Here is a 14,222-nt window from a genome sequence, read left to right on the forward strand (position 1 = left end):
ATTCTTCGGTGCTCAGCCTTCTTCACAGTCCAACTCTCACATCCATACATGACCACAGGAAAAACCATAGCCTTGACTAGATGGACCTTTGTTGGCAAAGTAATGTCTCTGCTTTTGAATATGCTATCTAGGTTGGTCATAACTTTCCTTCCAAGGAGTAAGTGTCTTTTAATTTCATGGCTGCAATCACCATCTGCAGTGATTTTGGAGCCCCAAAAAATAAAGTCTGACACTGTTTCCACTGTTTCCCCATCTATTTCCCTGTGAAGTGATGGGACCAGACGCCATGATCTTCGTTTTCTGAATGTTGAGCTTTAAGCCAACTTTTTCACTCTCCACTTTCACTTTCATCAAGAGGCTTTTTAGTTCCTCTTCACTTTCTGCCATAAGGGTGGTGTCATCTGCATATCTGAGGTGATTGATATTTCTCCTGGCAATCTTGATTCCAGCTTGTGCTTCTTAAATAGGAAAAATTAATCATTTCTAGATTTAATGTTTACTATTTTCTGGATTCTGGATTTTGTGTCATGTAGGCCATCTTCAATCTGACATCCTTAAAAAATATTTTAAGAAAAAATTCCCTCCTCTTTTTGTTCTAGTGTATTGATGGTTCCATTTTTTGTGTGTGTTTGAATGTTTTATCTGCTTGGAATGTATTTGAGAACAGAAAGTGAGATAGGATGAATAAGACAATAATAACATTTTTAGAAGTCAAATTTCTGTCTCCCAATAAAATTTTATTCTGTACCCAATAAATTAAGAAAACTAGAAACAATGTTCAGAATCTTTTCTACTGAAATACTTGCACCTATATACTAAAGTCAGTGTTTAAGATGTTAATTGCAACATTGTCTAGAACTAAAACTCACTGATAGAGATGGTTCAACTGTGGTAAAATATTAAGAATGCAAACTTGAGGACACTGAGTATAATGTAACTCAATTTTTCTAAAACCAAAATCCCACATTTGTACATATATATATTTATTTATTCATAAACACAGAAAATAGTCTGATGGATATATGCCAGCCTGTTAACTGTATTTACTCTTGAAAAGTGAGGATTTGTGGTGTGGAAGGGCAAGTGGGGATAGTGAAAGTAGAGCATAAAAGGGTCATTAGTCCTTTAGTCTGCTTTTGCAAGATCATAGACTTTATTTATTTACAAAATAAACTATAACTGGCAAATAGTTCCTCCTTTAATAAGCAAAGTTGTTCTGTTTTTTCACTTTAATAATAATATGAAATCATCATCATCAGTGTAATTTTAAAATTGATTTATATATAAAGCAATCTGAAGCTCAGAATTTAAAAGATTTGGTCATAGAGATAATCAGCTTTGGGTTCTCGTTCCTAAGAACCCACGTTTGACTGATTGAGAATACCTACCAAAAAAATGTATTGACCTCAGAAGGAAATGCTGTGTAAACAGGCTAATGTCTCTAGGTGTTTTTAAAGGGGTGATTTTGCCCCCCAAGAGGACATTTAGCAATATCTGGAGACATTTTTGTTTTTTTATAACTTGGGGAGGGCACGTTGACTGCTGCTGGGATCTAGTGGTGGAGACCCGGGATGCCACTAAACATCCTGTGACACACAGGATAGCCCCCCATAATAGTTGTTGCTGTTCAGTTGCTCAGTTGCATCTGACTCTTTGTGACCACCATGAACTGCAGCATGCCAGGCTTCCCTTTCCTTCCTTATCCCCCGGAATTTGCTCAAACTCATGTCCATCGAGTCGGTGATGCCACCCAACCATCTCATCCTCTGTCATCCCCTTCTCCTCCTGCTCTGTCTTTCCCAGCATCAGGGTTTTTTCCAATGAATCAGTCAGCTCTTCACATCAGGTGGCCAAAGTATTGGAGCTTCAGCTTCAGTATCAGTCCTTCCAATGAGTATTCAGGGTTGATTTCCTTTAGGATTGACTGATTTGATCTTGCTGTCCAAGGGACTCTCGAGAGTCTTCTCCTGCATCACAGTTAGAAAGCATCAATTCTTAGGCACTCAGCCTTCTTTCTGGTCCAACTCTCACATCTGTACATGATGGAAAGACTATAGTTTTGACTATATGGACCTTTGTCGACAAAATAATGTCTCTACTTTTCAATATGCTGTCTAGGTTGGTCATAGCTTTTCTTCTGAGGAGCAAGCGTCTTTTAATTACATGGCTTCACTCACCATCTGCAGTGATTTTGGAGCCCAAGAAAATAAAAATCTGTCAGTTGTTTCCATTGTTTCCCCATCTATTTGCCATGAAGTGATGAGACCGGATGCCATGATCTTCGTTTTTTGAATGTTGAGTTTTAAGCCAGCTTTTTCACTCTCCTCTATCACTTTCATCAAGAGGCTCTTTAGTTCCTCTTTGCTTTCTGCCATAATGGTGGTGTCATCTGCATATCTGAGGTTACTGATATTTCTCCCAGCGGTCTTGATTCCAGCTTGTGCTTCATCCAGCCCAGCATTTCGTATGATGTACTCTCCATATAAGTTAAATAAGCAGGGGACAACCTTGATGTACTCCTTTCCCAATTTTGAACCAGTCTGTTTTTCCAGGTCCAGTTCTAACTGTTGCTTCTTGACCTGCATACAGGTTTCTCGGATGCAGATAAAGTGGTCTGGTATTCCCATCTCTTTGAGAATTTTCCACAGTTTGTTGTGATCCAGACGGTCAAAGACTTTAGGGTGGTCAATGAAGCAAAAGTAGATGTTTTTCTGGAATTCCTGTGCTTTTTCTATGATCCAGCAGATGTTGGCTATTTGATCTCTGGTTCCTCTGCCTTTTCTAAACCCAGCTTGTACATCTGGAAGTTCTCCATTCACGTACTGTTGAAGCCTAGCTTGAAGGATTTTGAGTATTACCTTGCTAGCATGTGAAATGAATGCAATTGTGCAGTAGAATGTTCTTTGGCTTTGCCCTTCTTTGGGACTGGAATGAAAACTGACTTTTCCAGTCTTCTGGCCACTGCTGAGATTTCCAAATTTGCTGGCATATCGAGTGCAGCACTCTAACAGTATCATTTTTTAGGTTTTGAAATACCTCAACTGGAATTCCATCACCTTCACTAGCTTTGTTCTTAGCAGTACTTCCTAAGGCCTACTTGACTTCACACTCTAGGATGTCTGGCTCTAGCTGAGTAATCACACCATTGTGGTTGTCCAGGTCATTAGGACCTTTTTTTGTATAGGTCTGTGTATTCTTGCTACCTCTTCTTAATATCTACAGCTTCTGTTAGGTCCATACTGTTTGTGTCCTTTATTGTGCCCATCTTTGCATGAAATGTTCCCTTTTTCTAGAAGAGATCTCTAGATCTCTTTCCCATTCTGTTGTTTTCCTCTATTTCTTTGCATTGTTCACTTAAGATGGCTTTCTTGTCTCTCTTTGGTATTCTTTGGAACTCTGCATTCAGATGGATGTATCTTTCCTTTTCTTCTTTGCCTTTGGTTTGTCTTCTTTTCTCAGCTATTTGAAAGGCCTCTTCAGACAGCCACTTTGCATTTTTGCATTTCTTTTTCTTGGAGATGGTTTTGGTTACCACTTCCTGTGCAGTGTTATGAACCTCCATCCATAATTCTTCAGGCACTCAGTCAGATCTAATCCCTTGAATCTATTTGTCACTTCAACTGTATAATCATTAGGGATTTGATTTAGGTCATACCTGAATGACCTAGTGGTTTTCCCTACTTTCTTCAATTTAAGTCTGAATTTTGCAATAAGGAGTTCATGATATGAGCCACAGTCATCCTGGTCTTGCTTTTGCTGACTGTATAAAACTTCTCTATCTTTGGCCACCAAGAATATAATCAGTCTGATTTTGGTATTGACCATCTGGTGATGTCCATGTGTAGAGTTGTCTTTTGTGTTGTTGGAAGAGTGTGTTTGGTATGACCAGTGCATTCTCTCAGGAAAACTCTGTTAGCCTTTGCCCTGCTTCATGTGTACTCCAAGGCCAAACTTGCCTGTTACTCCAGGTATCTCTTGACTTCCTACTTTTGCATTACATTCCCCTGTTATGAAAAGGACATCTTTTTTTGGTGTTAGTTCTAGAAGGTCTTGTAGGTCTTCATAGAACTGGTCAACTCCAGCTTCTTTGGCATTAGTGGTTGGGGCATAGACTTGGATTACTGTGATATTGAATGGTTTGCCTTGGAACAAACCGAGATCATTCTGTCATTTTTGAGATTGCACCCAAGTATTGCATTTCAAACTCTTTTGTTGACTATGAGGGCAACCCCATTTCTTCTAAGAGATTCTTGTCCACGATAATAGATATAATGGTCACCTGAATTAAATTCACCCATTCCCATCCATTTTAGTTCAGATTCCTAAAATGTCGATATTCCCTCTTGCCATCTCCTGTTTGACCACATCCAATTTACCTTGATTCATGGACCTAACATTCCAGATTCCTATGCCATGTTGTTCTTTACAGCATCGGACTTTACTCCAATACCAAATACATCTACATCTGGGTGTCGTTTCCACTTCAGCTCAACCTCTTCATTCCTTCTGGAGCTATTTATCTGCTCTTCTCCAGTAGCACATTGAACACCTACAGACCTGGGGGCTTCATCTTCCAGCATTACATCTTTTTGCCTTTTCATACTGCTCATGGGGTTCTCAAGGCAAGAATGCTGAAGTGGTTTGGTATTCCCTTCTCCAGTGGACCATGTTTTGTCAGAACTCTCCACCATGACCCATCTGTCTTGAGTGGCCCTACACAGCATGGCTCATGGTTTCATTAAGTTACACAAAGCTGTGATCCATGTGATCAGTTTGGTTAGTTTTCTGTGATTATGGTTTTCATTCTGTCTGCCTTCGGATGGATGAGGATAAGAGGCTTGTGCAAGCTTCCTGATAGGAAGGACTGGCTGTGGGGAAAATAGTCTTGCTCTGGTGGGTAAAGCCATGCCCAGTAAGTCTTTAATCTAAATTTCTGCTGATGGGTGGGGCCGTGTTCCCTCCCTGTAGTATCCAGCCCTAAATGTCTGTGGTGCCAAGGTGGAGGAACCCTACTATCAATCATATATCACAAAACTTCATTCACTCAGCAGATATTACATGGGGGATTAGTTCTTAGCACCAAAATGTAGGCATTCCTAGATTTTTCTTATTTGTACTTTTCAATTTGTTAATCAGTGGACTAGAGAAGATGTGAAGGGAGAGTCTTTTATCAAGACCATTCTTTGGGAACTTCCCTGGTGGTCCTTAACTCCTGGTGGTCCAGTAGTTAAGAATTCACCTGCTGATGGAGGGGATATCGGTTCGATCCATGGTCTGGGAAGACTTCACATGCTGCAGGGAAAGTAAACAAGTAAGCCCATGCATTGCAACTCGAGAAAGCCCTCGCACAGCAACACTCAGCACACCTGGGAAAAAAAAAAAAAGACTGTTCTTTGGGGTCAGAGAGCAAAAGCAAATCTCACACCTTACTTCAAAATCATAAGCAGATTTACCTTTTTAAAAAGCATTAAAAATATTCAACTTTAGTTAATAATATGCATGCTGCTGATACCTGCAGCTTACTTTGAAATGCATCAAAATATGAAAGGGATTGATAGATGAAGAAAGGGATATGTAATAAACAAATATAGTAAAAGGTTAATTTTAGAATCTAGTGGGTGGGTATATGAAGGTTGACTGTATAATTCTGTTTTTCTATATGTTTGAAAATGTTCATAATGTTGGGGGAAAATCAGAAACAGAGATTCACATTCTTTTTAGCAGACACTGGGTTAGTGGCAACCACACTGCTGATTTTGATAGGTGGCCTCAGGCAAGTTACTTAACTTTTTGATTTTCATCTGAAAAGCCATTGTTGTTTGGCTCAAATATGGTGACACTAATATGGTGAGGTTCAAATGAAATAATGAGCATAAAAGCATGTTGAAAAGCATAAAGTGCTCTAAAAAGGCAGTGCATTACTCTTAGGAAGGCTGAGTGTTCAACTATTTACATACCTGGCTCTAGGTGTTTTTGAAAGCTCCCTGTGTAGTGACATTAGCACTGTTTTACCTTCTTGTGATTGGAAGTATAAAACAACCATGATAATTTCTATCAAATATTTCTCAAATATTTGTGAAAGACTTTTCTTTTCTAAAAGGAAAGAATCACTCTCTGTATAACTTTAATAGTTTTTTCCTGTTTTACTTACAGGCTGCCATGGTCTCCACTTAGGGCAGTGGGAATCTTTGACTATGGAACACTGGGCATGAGCCTTGCCATTGGCTGGCCGAGAAGGAGGAGGCAGAATGTCTCCATTGTTACACCACAGAGTTCAAACTTCAGAAGACTTGAGTTAAACAGTGTTTTTTACTCTGCAAATTGTTGCATCTTCATTTGTCCTCTATGATCATCACAAACTAATGAAACATTTTTTAGGTCTTACGAATTCAGGTTATACTGTTTTCTGGATACTCTGGCAATTGATACAGGTAAGATTGGTCTGAGTTTTGTGGGGAATGGTGAAAGAGAAAGAACTCATCCAGTTGCTCAAGTCAAACATCTGTGCATGTTGAAATCAGGTTAACTAGGGAATTCCTTGGCAGTCCAGTGGTTAGGGCTCTGTGCTTCCACTGCCATTGATCCCTTGGTGTGATCAAAAAAAGATTAGGTTAACCTAGCTTGTTGTATAAAACAAGACTGAATCTTGAGAAATATTTCAGTTATTACATTAGGCCTTAAAACTAGAGAGATGCAAAATGCAAAGTTTCCTACACTTTTATTTGAGGGTTTAAATGGATGTTTTCTTTGAGGGTACAGTTTGATAGCTTCTACAGTGGATAGCTTCTTTTCATTTTACTTTTCTGTACTACATATTGTAAGTGATTTTAACTGTGTGTGTGTTTGTACATGTATACTCGGGCTGATGAGCTTATTGTCCTTTCTAGAACCTGTGAAAAATGGAACCAAACTCTCTAAGGACCAAAGTTCCAGCTTTCTTATCTGATTTGGGGAAGGCCACATTGAGGGGGATCAGAAAGTGTCCCCGATGTGGCACATACAATGGAACCCGGGGACTGAGCTGTAAGAACAAGACATGTGGGACCATTTTCCGGTACGGTGCCCGGAAGCAGCCTAGTGTTGAAGCTGTCAAAATCATCACAGGCTCCGATCTGCAAGTCTACTCAGTGCGGCAAAGAGACCGGGGCCCCGATTACCGATGCTTTGTGGAGCTAGGTGTTTCAGAGACGACCATCCAGACAGTGGACGGGACCATCATCACTCAGCTGAGCTCTGGCCGGTGTTATGTTCCCTCATGCCTGAAAGCTGCCACCCAGGGCGTTGTGGAGAACCAGTGCCAGCACATCAAGCTGGCAGTGAACTGCCAGGCAGAGGCCACCCCTCTGACTCTAAAGAGCTCGGTCCTGAATGCCATGCAGGCCTCCCCAGAAACCAAGCAAACCATCTGGCAGTTGGCCACGGAACCCACAGGTCCCCTTGTACAGAGGATTACTAAAAACATTCTGGTGGTGAAATGCAAAGCAAGCCAGAAGCATAGTTTGGGGTATTTACATACATCCTTTGTGCAGAAAATCGGTGCCAAAAGCTTGCCTGAACGCCGTTTCTTCTGCTCCTGCCAGACTCTAAAGTCACACAAGTCGAATGCTTCCAAGGATGAGGCGGTCCAGAGATGCATTCATTTCTTTGCTTGCATCTGTGCCTTTGCCAGTGACGAGACATTGGCTCAGGAATTCTCAGACTTCCTAAACTTTGATTCCAGCGGTAGGTGGTGTGGTTGACACATTTACTCTTGTTTTTCTAAAACGGCGATGAAAGAGTCCCACTGATGGCATTTGGAGATTGTCCTAGCAACCTTCAGAAGCAGTTGCTAGATAAATCCAAAGAAAAGCATTCCTTCTTTTAATTCCAGTCAGCACACTTGCATGAAGGTTGGTTGGTTGGTTGAAATTAACAATAATGAAACTTGGGCATTTTCACTGAGTCAATGAATCAAGCAAAGTTAGCTTTGCTTTGATTTTTTTACTTTTCTACAGGTGCCCTATGTTAGTAAAAACAAAGAAAAAATAAAAAGTACCTTCTATTTTGTCTCACTTGCTTGTTTCTTATCTTTGAAGATGGGGAAAACTAGTACCTTACTCAAAAAATCTTTTAAAGTTTCTACATCAAGACTTAACGTTGTTTTTAACATTTTTATCTTGTGCTTTTATTTTCATTTCTGAATGATCTTTAGCTTGCAGCAACTCCCAAATTTTTTGTTTTACATTTCTCTGTAGAGCCTTTTATCATATTAATGGCCCATGAACAAGAACGTATGTTTCGGGAGTTCTTTAAACGAACTGATTTAAGCAGGCAGTCATGCTGTAATTTGTTTTGGGGATTTGGATTTTTTAGAAATTAATTTTTCTCTAGGTTGGGACCCATAGTTATTCATGGATAGTATTAATAATTCAGAAATTTGTTTTATTTTAGGTCTAAAGGAGGTTATTGTGCCCCAGTTAGGTTGCCATTCAGAATCACCAGTATCAGCTTGTGAGTCTACCGCCTCTAAGCCAAAGAAGAGGAAAAAGGAGGAAGTATCTGGTGAGAAGCTGTTTCGTTTGTTGGTGGTGTGACCTTTAGATATTGTTTTACTGTGTTTTATATGTTTCACTGAATCTCAGCAAATACAAGAGGTAATGTTGTTGTCTAAAAAAAGTTTTACCCTTATTGATAATTCTTTGTCAAGCTAAGAGTTGGTTCTGTTGGCCAAGTATAAGATCCACTCAAACTCTGCTTGTATTATTGATATGTTTGTTCATCCCTGAATCATTTCAGACTAGTTTTACACCTTAATCTGCCTTAGGATAGACTTACAAAGTTTTCATTGATAGATGTCTGTTTAAAAATTTGTGATAGTGTTTAATTATATTTTCCATGATAATTTAGAAATATACTTTGTTTTCTGCATTTTCAGTAGGCGGCATTATATGTGTATTTTTTTTCTTTTTTAATTCAAATATATCAGTGTCAGTTAAGGACTCATATAAATCAATGTGAAAATGCTAAAGTGGCATAGTTGATAAGTGTTAAAAGACCTAGACTCTGAATGAAAGGAAAATATTACCTGGTCTGCACATGTGGACCAAACTCCAGACACACTAGTGAAGAGAGAAATGCAAATGTTTTATAAAAACAAAATTAAAACAAGATACTTTTGGATACCAAGTTGGCAAAGTTTTTTTTTTTACGTGATGAGACCACAGGCAAATTGGTCTCTTCAGCATGGCTAATGTAGGGTAAGTTGCTTTAGTCATTTGTAAAAGTAGTTTGCAGTACTTGTTAAGAACCTTGAAAAATGTTCCTGTCCACAGAGGGAGTATTACTGGAGGCGGGTCAAGTGGTTGTGCGTGGTTTAGGTGCTGGGATGCTGGAGAAAGATGGAGAGACAGCGACTTGGTTATTTCTGTGTTTTTGAGAGAGAATTCTGGCAGCAATATAGAGCAGAGATTGTGGTTAAATGTTTACTTATGAGTCTTTCCCCAGAAAACTTGAAATTAAAAAAAAAAATGTATACCCTGTAATTCAGTAATTCTACTTTTAAATAATCTTTTTTAAAGGAAATAATCCTTGATATAGGAAAAACATTTTGTCCAGAGATGCTCATTGGGTATTTGTTTATGGTAATGAAAAATTAGAAGCAACTAAGGGGCCAAACCACTGGGCATAGTTAAACAAACCACTTGAGAGAATGCCAGGCAGCCATAAAAATTGACTGTAAGGAGTTTGTAGAAGTGTTACATCACTCAGGTAGCCAGATAAAGTACAGAATACTCAATTCAATTTGAATTTCATACAAACAGTGAATAATTTTTTGGGTGTAAGTATTTCCATGTAATTTTTGGGACACATTTATAATAAAAAATTATTTGAAATTAAAAAATTTGTTTTTGCTAAATCTGGTAATCCTGGTATAATTTTTGTTGTTGTTGTTCGACTCTTTGCGACCCCATGGACTGCAGCTTGCCAGGCCTCCTTGTCCATCACCTTCTCTTGGAGTTTCCCCAAGTTCATGTCCATTGAATTGGTGATGCCATCCAGCCTTCTCATCATCTGTCACCCTCTTCTGCTTCTGCCTTCAATCTTTCTCAGCATTAGGGTCTTTTCCAATGAGTCCACTGTTCATGTCAGGTGGCCAAAGTATTAGAGCTTCAGCTTCAGCATCTGTCCTTCCAATGAGTATTCAGGGTTGATTTCCTTTAGGATGGACTGATTTGATCTCCTTGTTGTCCAAGGGACTCTCAAGAGTCTTCTCCAGCACCACAGTTTTGAAAGCATCAATTCTTTGGCACTCAGCCTTCTTTCTGGTCCAACTCTCACATCTGTACATAACTACTGGAAAGACTATAGCCATGACTATGTGGACATTTGTCAGCAAAGTGATGTATTTGCTTTTAACACACTGTCTAGGTTTGTCATAGCTTTCCTTCCAAGAAGCAGTCATCTTCTGATTTCATGGCTGCAGTCACCATCCACAGTGATTTTGGAGCCCAAGAAGAGGAAATCTGTCACTGCTTCCACTGTTTCCCCTTCAGTTTGCCATGAAGTGATGGGACCAGATTCCCTCATCTTCATTTTTCCAGTACTGAGTTTTAAGCCGGCTTTTTCACTTTCCTCTTTCACCCTCATCAAGAGGCTCTTTAGTTCCTCTTCACTTTCTACCATTAGGTTGGTATCATCTGTATATCTGAGGTTGTTGATATTTCTCCTAGCAACTCATCCAGCCCTGCATTTTGCATGATGTGCTCTGCATATAAGTTAAATAAACACAGTGACACTATACAGCCTTGTTGTACTCCTTTCTCAATTTTGAACCATTCGGTTGTTCCATGTAAGGTTCTAACTGTTGCTCTTGACTCACATACAGGTTTTTCAGGAGGCAGGTAAGGTGGTCTGGTATACCCATCTCTTTAAGGGCTTTCTACAGTTTGTTATGATCTATACAGTCAAAGGCTTTAGTGTAGTCAATGAAGCAGAAGAAGATGTTTTTCTAGAATTCCTTTACTTTCTCTATGATCCAGCGAATGTTGGCAATTTGATCTCTGGTTCCTCTGCTTTGTCCAAACCCAGCTTGTACATCTGGAAGTTCTCGATTCAAGTACTGCTGAAGCCTAGCTTGAAGGATTTTGAGCATAACCTTACTAGCATGGGAAGTAAGTGCAATTGTCTGGTAGCTTGAACATTCTTTAGTACTGCCCTTATTTGGTATTGGGATGAAAATTGGCCTTTTCCAGTCCTGTGGCCACCGCTAAGTTTTCCAAATTTGCTGACATATTGAGTGCAGCACTTTAATAGCATCATGTTTCAGGATTTTAAATAGCTGTGCTAAAATTCCATGACCTCCACTAGTTTTATTGGCAGCAGTGCTTCCTAAGGCCCACTTGACTGCACACTCTGGGATGTCTGGCTCTAGGTGAGTGACCACACCATCGTGGTTATCTGGGTCAATAAAATCTTTTTTATACAGTTGTTCTGTGTATTCTTGCCATCTTTTCTTGATCTCTTCTGCTTCTATTAGGTCCATACCGTTTTTGTCCTTTGTTATGCCCATCTTTACAGGAAATGTTCCTTTGATATCTCTAATTTTCTTGAAGAGATCTCAAGTCTTTTCCCATTCTGTTGTTTTCCTCTATTTCTTTGCATTGTTCATTGAAGGCCTTCTTGTTTCTCTGTGTGCTTCCCTGATAGCTCAGCTGGTAAAGAATAGCGTGCAGTGCAGGAGACCCTGGTTCGATTCCTGGGTCAGGAAGATCTGCTGGAGAAGGAAAAGGCTACTCACTCCAATATTTTTGGGCTTCCCTTGTAGCTCAGTTGCTAAAGAATCCGCCTGCAATGCAGGAGACCTGGGTTTGCTCCCTGAGTTGGGAAGATCCCCTGAAGAAGGGAAAGGCTACCCACTCCAGTATTCTGGCCTGGAGAATCCCATGGACTGTATAGTCCATGGGGTCACAAAGAGTCAGACTCGACTGCGTAACTTTCACTTTCACTTCTTGTTTCTCCTTGCTGTTCTCTGGAACTCTGCATTCAGTTGGGTATACCTTTCCCTCTCTCCCTTGCTTGTCACTTCTCTTCTTTCCTCAGCTATTTGTAAGGCCTCCTCAGACAACCACTTTGCCTTTTTGCATTTCTTTTTCTTGCAGATGGTTTTGGTCCATGCCTCCTATACAATATTACCAACTTCCATCCATAGTTCTTCAGGCACTCTGTTTACCAGAACTAATCTCTTGAATCTATTCATCACCTCCACTGTATAATTACAGGAAATTTGATTTAGGTTGTACCTGCATGGCCTAGTGGTTTTCTCTGCTCTCTCTAGTTTAAGCCTGAATTTTGCTATAAGGAGCTGATGATTTGAACCACATTCAGCTCCAGGTCTTGTTTTTGCTGACTGTATAGAGCTTCTCCATCTTCAGCTGCAAATAATGTGATCAATCTGATTTCAGTATTGACCATCTGGTGATGTCCATGTGTAAAGTTATCTGTGTGTTGTAAGAAAAGGGTGTTTGCTGTGACCAATGCATTCTCTTGGCAGAATTCTGTTAGCCTTTGCCTTGCTTCATTTTGTACTCCCAAGGCCAAACTTGCCTGTTACTGCAGGTATCTCTTGACCTCCTATTCTTGCATACCAATCCCCTATGATGAATAGGACATCTTTTTTTTTGGTGTTAGTTCTAGAAGGTCTTATAAGTCTTCATAGAACTGGTCAACTTTAGCTTCTTCAGTGTCAGTGGTTGTGGTATAGACTTGGATTACTGTGATATTAAATGGTTTGCTTTGGAAATGAACCAAGATCCTTCCGTAATTTGTGAGACTGCACCCAAGTACTGCATTTCGGACAGTTTCGTTGATTATGGGGGCTACTGCATTTCTTCTATGGGATTCTTGCCCACAGTAGTAGATATAATGGTCATCTGAGACCATTCAGGTATGACCTAAATCAAATCCCTTATGATTATACAGTGGAAGTGAGAAATAGATTTAAGGGCCTAGATCTGATAGATAGACTGCCTGTTGAACTATGGAATGAGGTTCATGACATTGTACAGGAGACAGGGATCAAGACCATCCCCATGGAAAAGAAATGCGAAAAAGCAAAATGGCTGTCTGGGGAGGCCTTACAAATAGCTGTGAAAAGAAGAGAAGCAAAAAGCAAAGGAGAAAAGGAAAGATATAAACATCTGAATGCAGAGTTCCAAAGAATCGAGAAGAGATAAGAAAGCCTTCTTCAGCCATCAATGCAAAGAAATAGAGGAAAACAACAGAATGGGAAAGACTAGACATCTCTTCAAGAAAATTAGAGATACCAAAGGAACATTTCATGCAAAGATGGGCTCGATAAAGGCCAGAAATGGTATGGACCTAACAGAAGCACAAGGTATTAAGAAGAGATGGCAAGAACACATAGAAGAACTGTACAAAAAAGATCTTCAGACCCAGATAATCACAATGGTGTGATCACTGACCTAGAACCAGACACCCTGGAATGTGAAATCAAGTGGGCCTTAGAAAGCATCACTACGAACAAAGCTAGTGGAGGTGATAGAATTCCAGTTGAGCTATTCCAAATCCTGAAAGATGATGCTGTGAAAGTGCTGCACTCAATATGCCAGCAAATTTGGAAAACTCAGCAGTGGCCACAGGACTGGAAAAGGTCAGTTTTCATCCCAATCCCAAATAAAGGCAATGCCAAAGAATGCTCAAACTACCGCACAATTGCACTCATCTCACACGCCAGTAAAGTAATGCTCAAAATTCTCCAAGCCAGGCTTCAGCAATATGTGAACCGTGAACTTCCTGATGTTCAAGCTGGTTTTAGAAAAGGCAGAGGAACCAGAGATCAAATTGCCAACATCCGCTGGATCATCGAAAAAGCAAGAGAGTTCCAGAAAAACATCTATTTCTGCTTTATTGACTATGCCAAAGCCTATGACTGTGTGGATCACAATAAACTGTGGAAAATTCTGAAAGAGATGGGAATACCAGAGCACCTGATCTGCCTCTTGAGAAATTTGTATGCAGGTCAGGAAGCAACAGTTAGAACTGGACATGGAACAACAGACTGGTTCCAAATAGGAAAAGGAGTACGTCAAGGCTGTATATTGTCACCCTGCTTATTTAACTTCTATGCAGAGTACATCATGAGAAATGCTGGACTGGAAGAAGCATAAGCTGGAATCAAGATTGCCAGGAGAAGTATCAATCACCTCAGATATGCAGATGACACC

The 14,222-nt window shown here is 39.9% G+C and overlaps 1 protein-coding gene across 2 annotated transcripts in view; it reads left to right on the plus strand.

Annotated features, from left to right (window-relative positions):
- Window positions 1-14,222, plus strand: part of LOC104992420 (chromosome unknown open reading frame, human C2orf42) — a 39,312-nt gene that overhangs the window by 7,142 nt on the left and 17,948 nt on the right. For both annotated transcript variants that reach the window (XM_010845293.1, XM_010845294.1), the window contains exons 2-4: window positions 6,154-6,431; window positions 6,888-7,722; window positions 8,431-8,541. In XM_010845293.1, the coding sequence (XP_010843595.1) occupies window positions 6,900-7,722; window positions 8,431-8,541 (934 nt within the window). In that variant the 5' untranslated portion in view covers window positions 6,154-6,431; window positions 6,888-6,899. The remainder of the gene's footprint in view (window positions 1-6,153; window positions 6,432-6,887; window positions 7,723-8,430; window positions 8,542-14,222) is intronic.

Source organism: Bison bison, unplaced genomic scaffold (assembly GCF_000754665.1).
Source record: "Bison bison bison isolate TAMUID 2011002044 unplaced genomic scaffold, Bison_UMD1.0 scf7180017864215, whole genome shotgun sequence".
Classification (NCBI taxonomy): domain Eukaryota; kingdom Metazoa; phylum Chordata; class Mammalia; order Artiodactyla; family Bovidae; genus Bison; species Bison bison.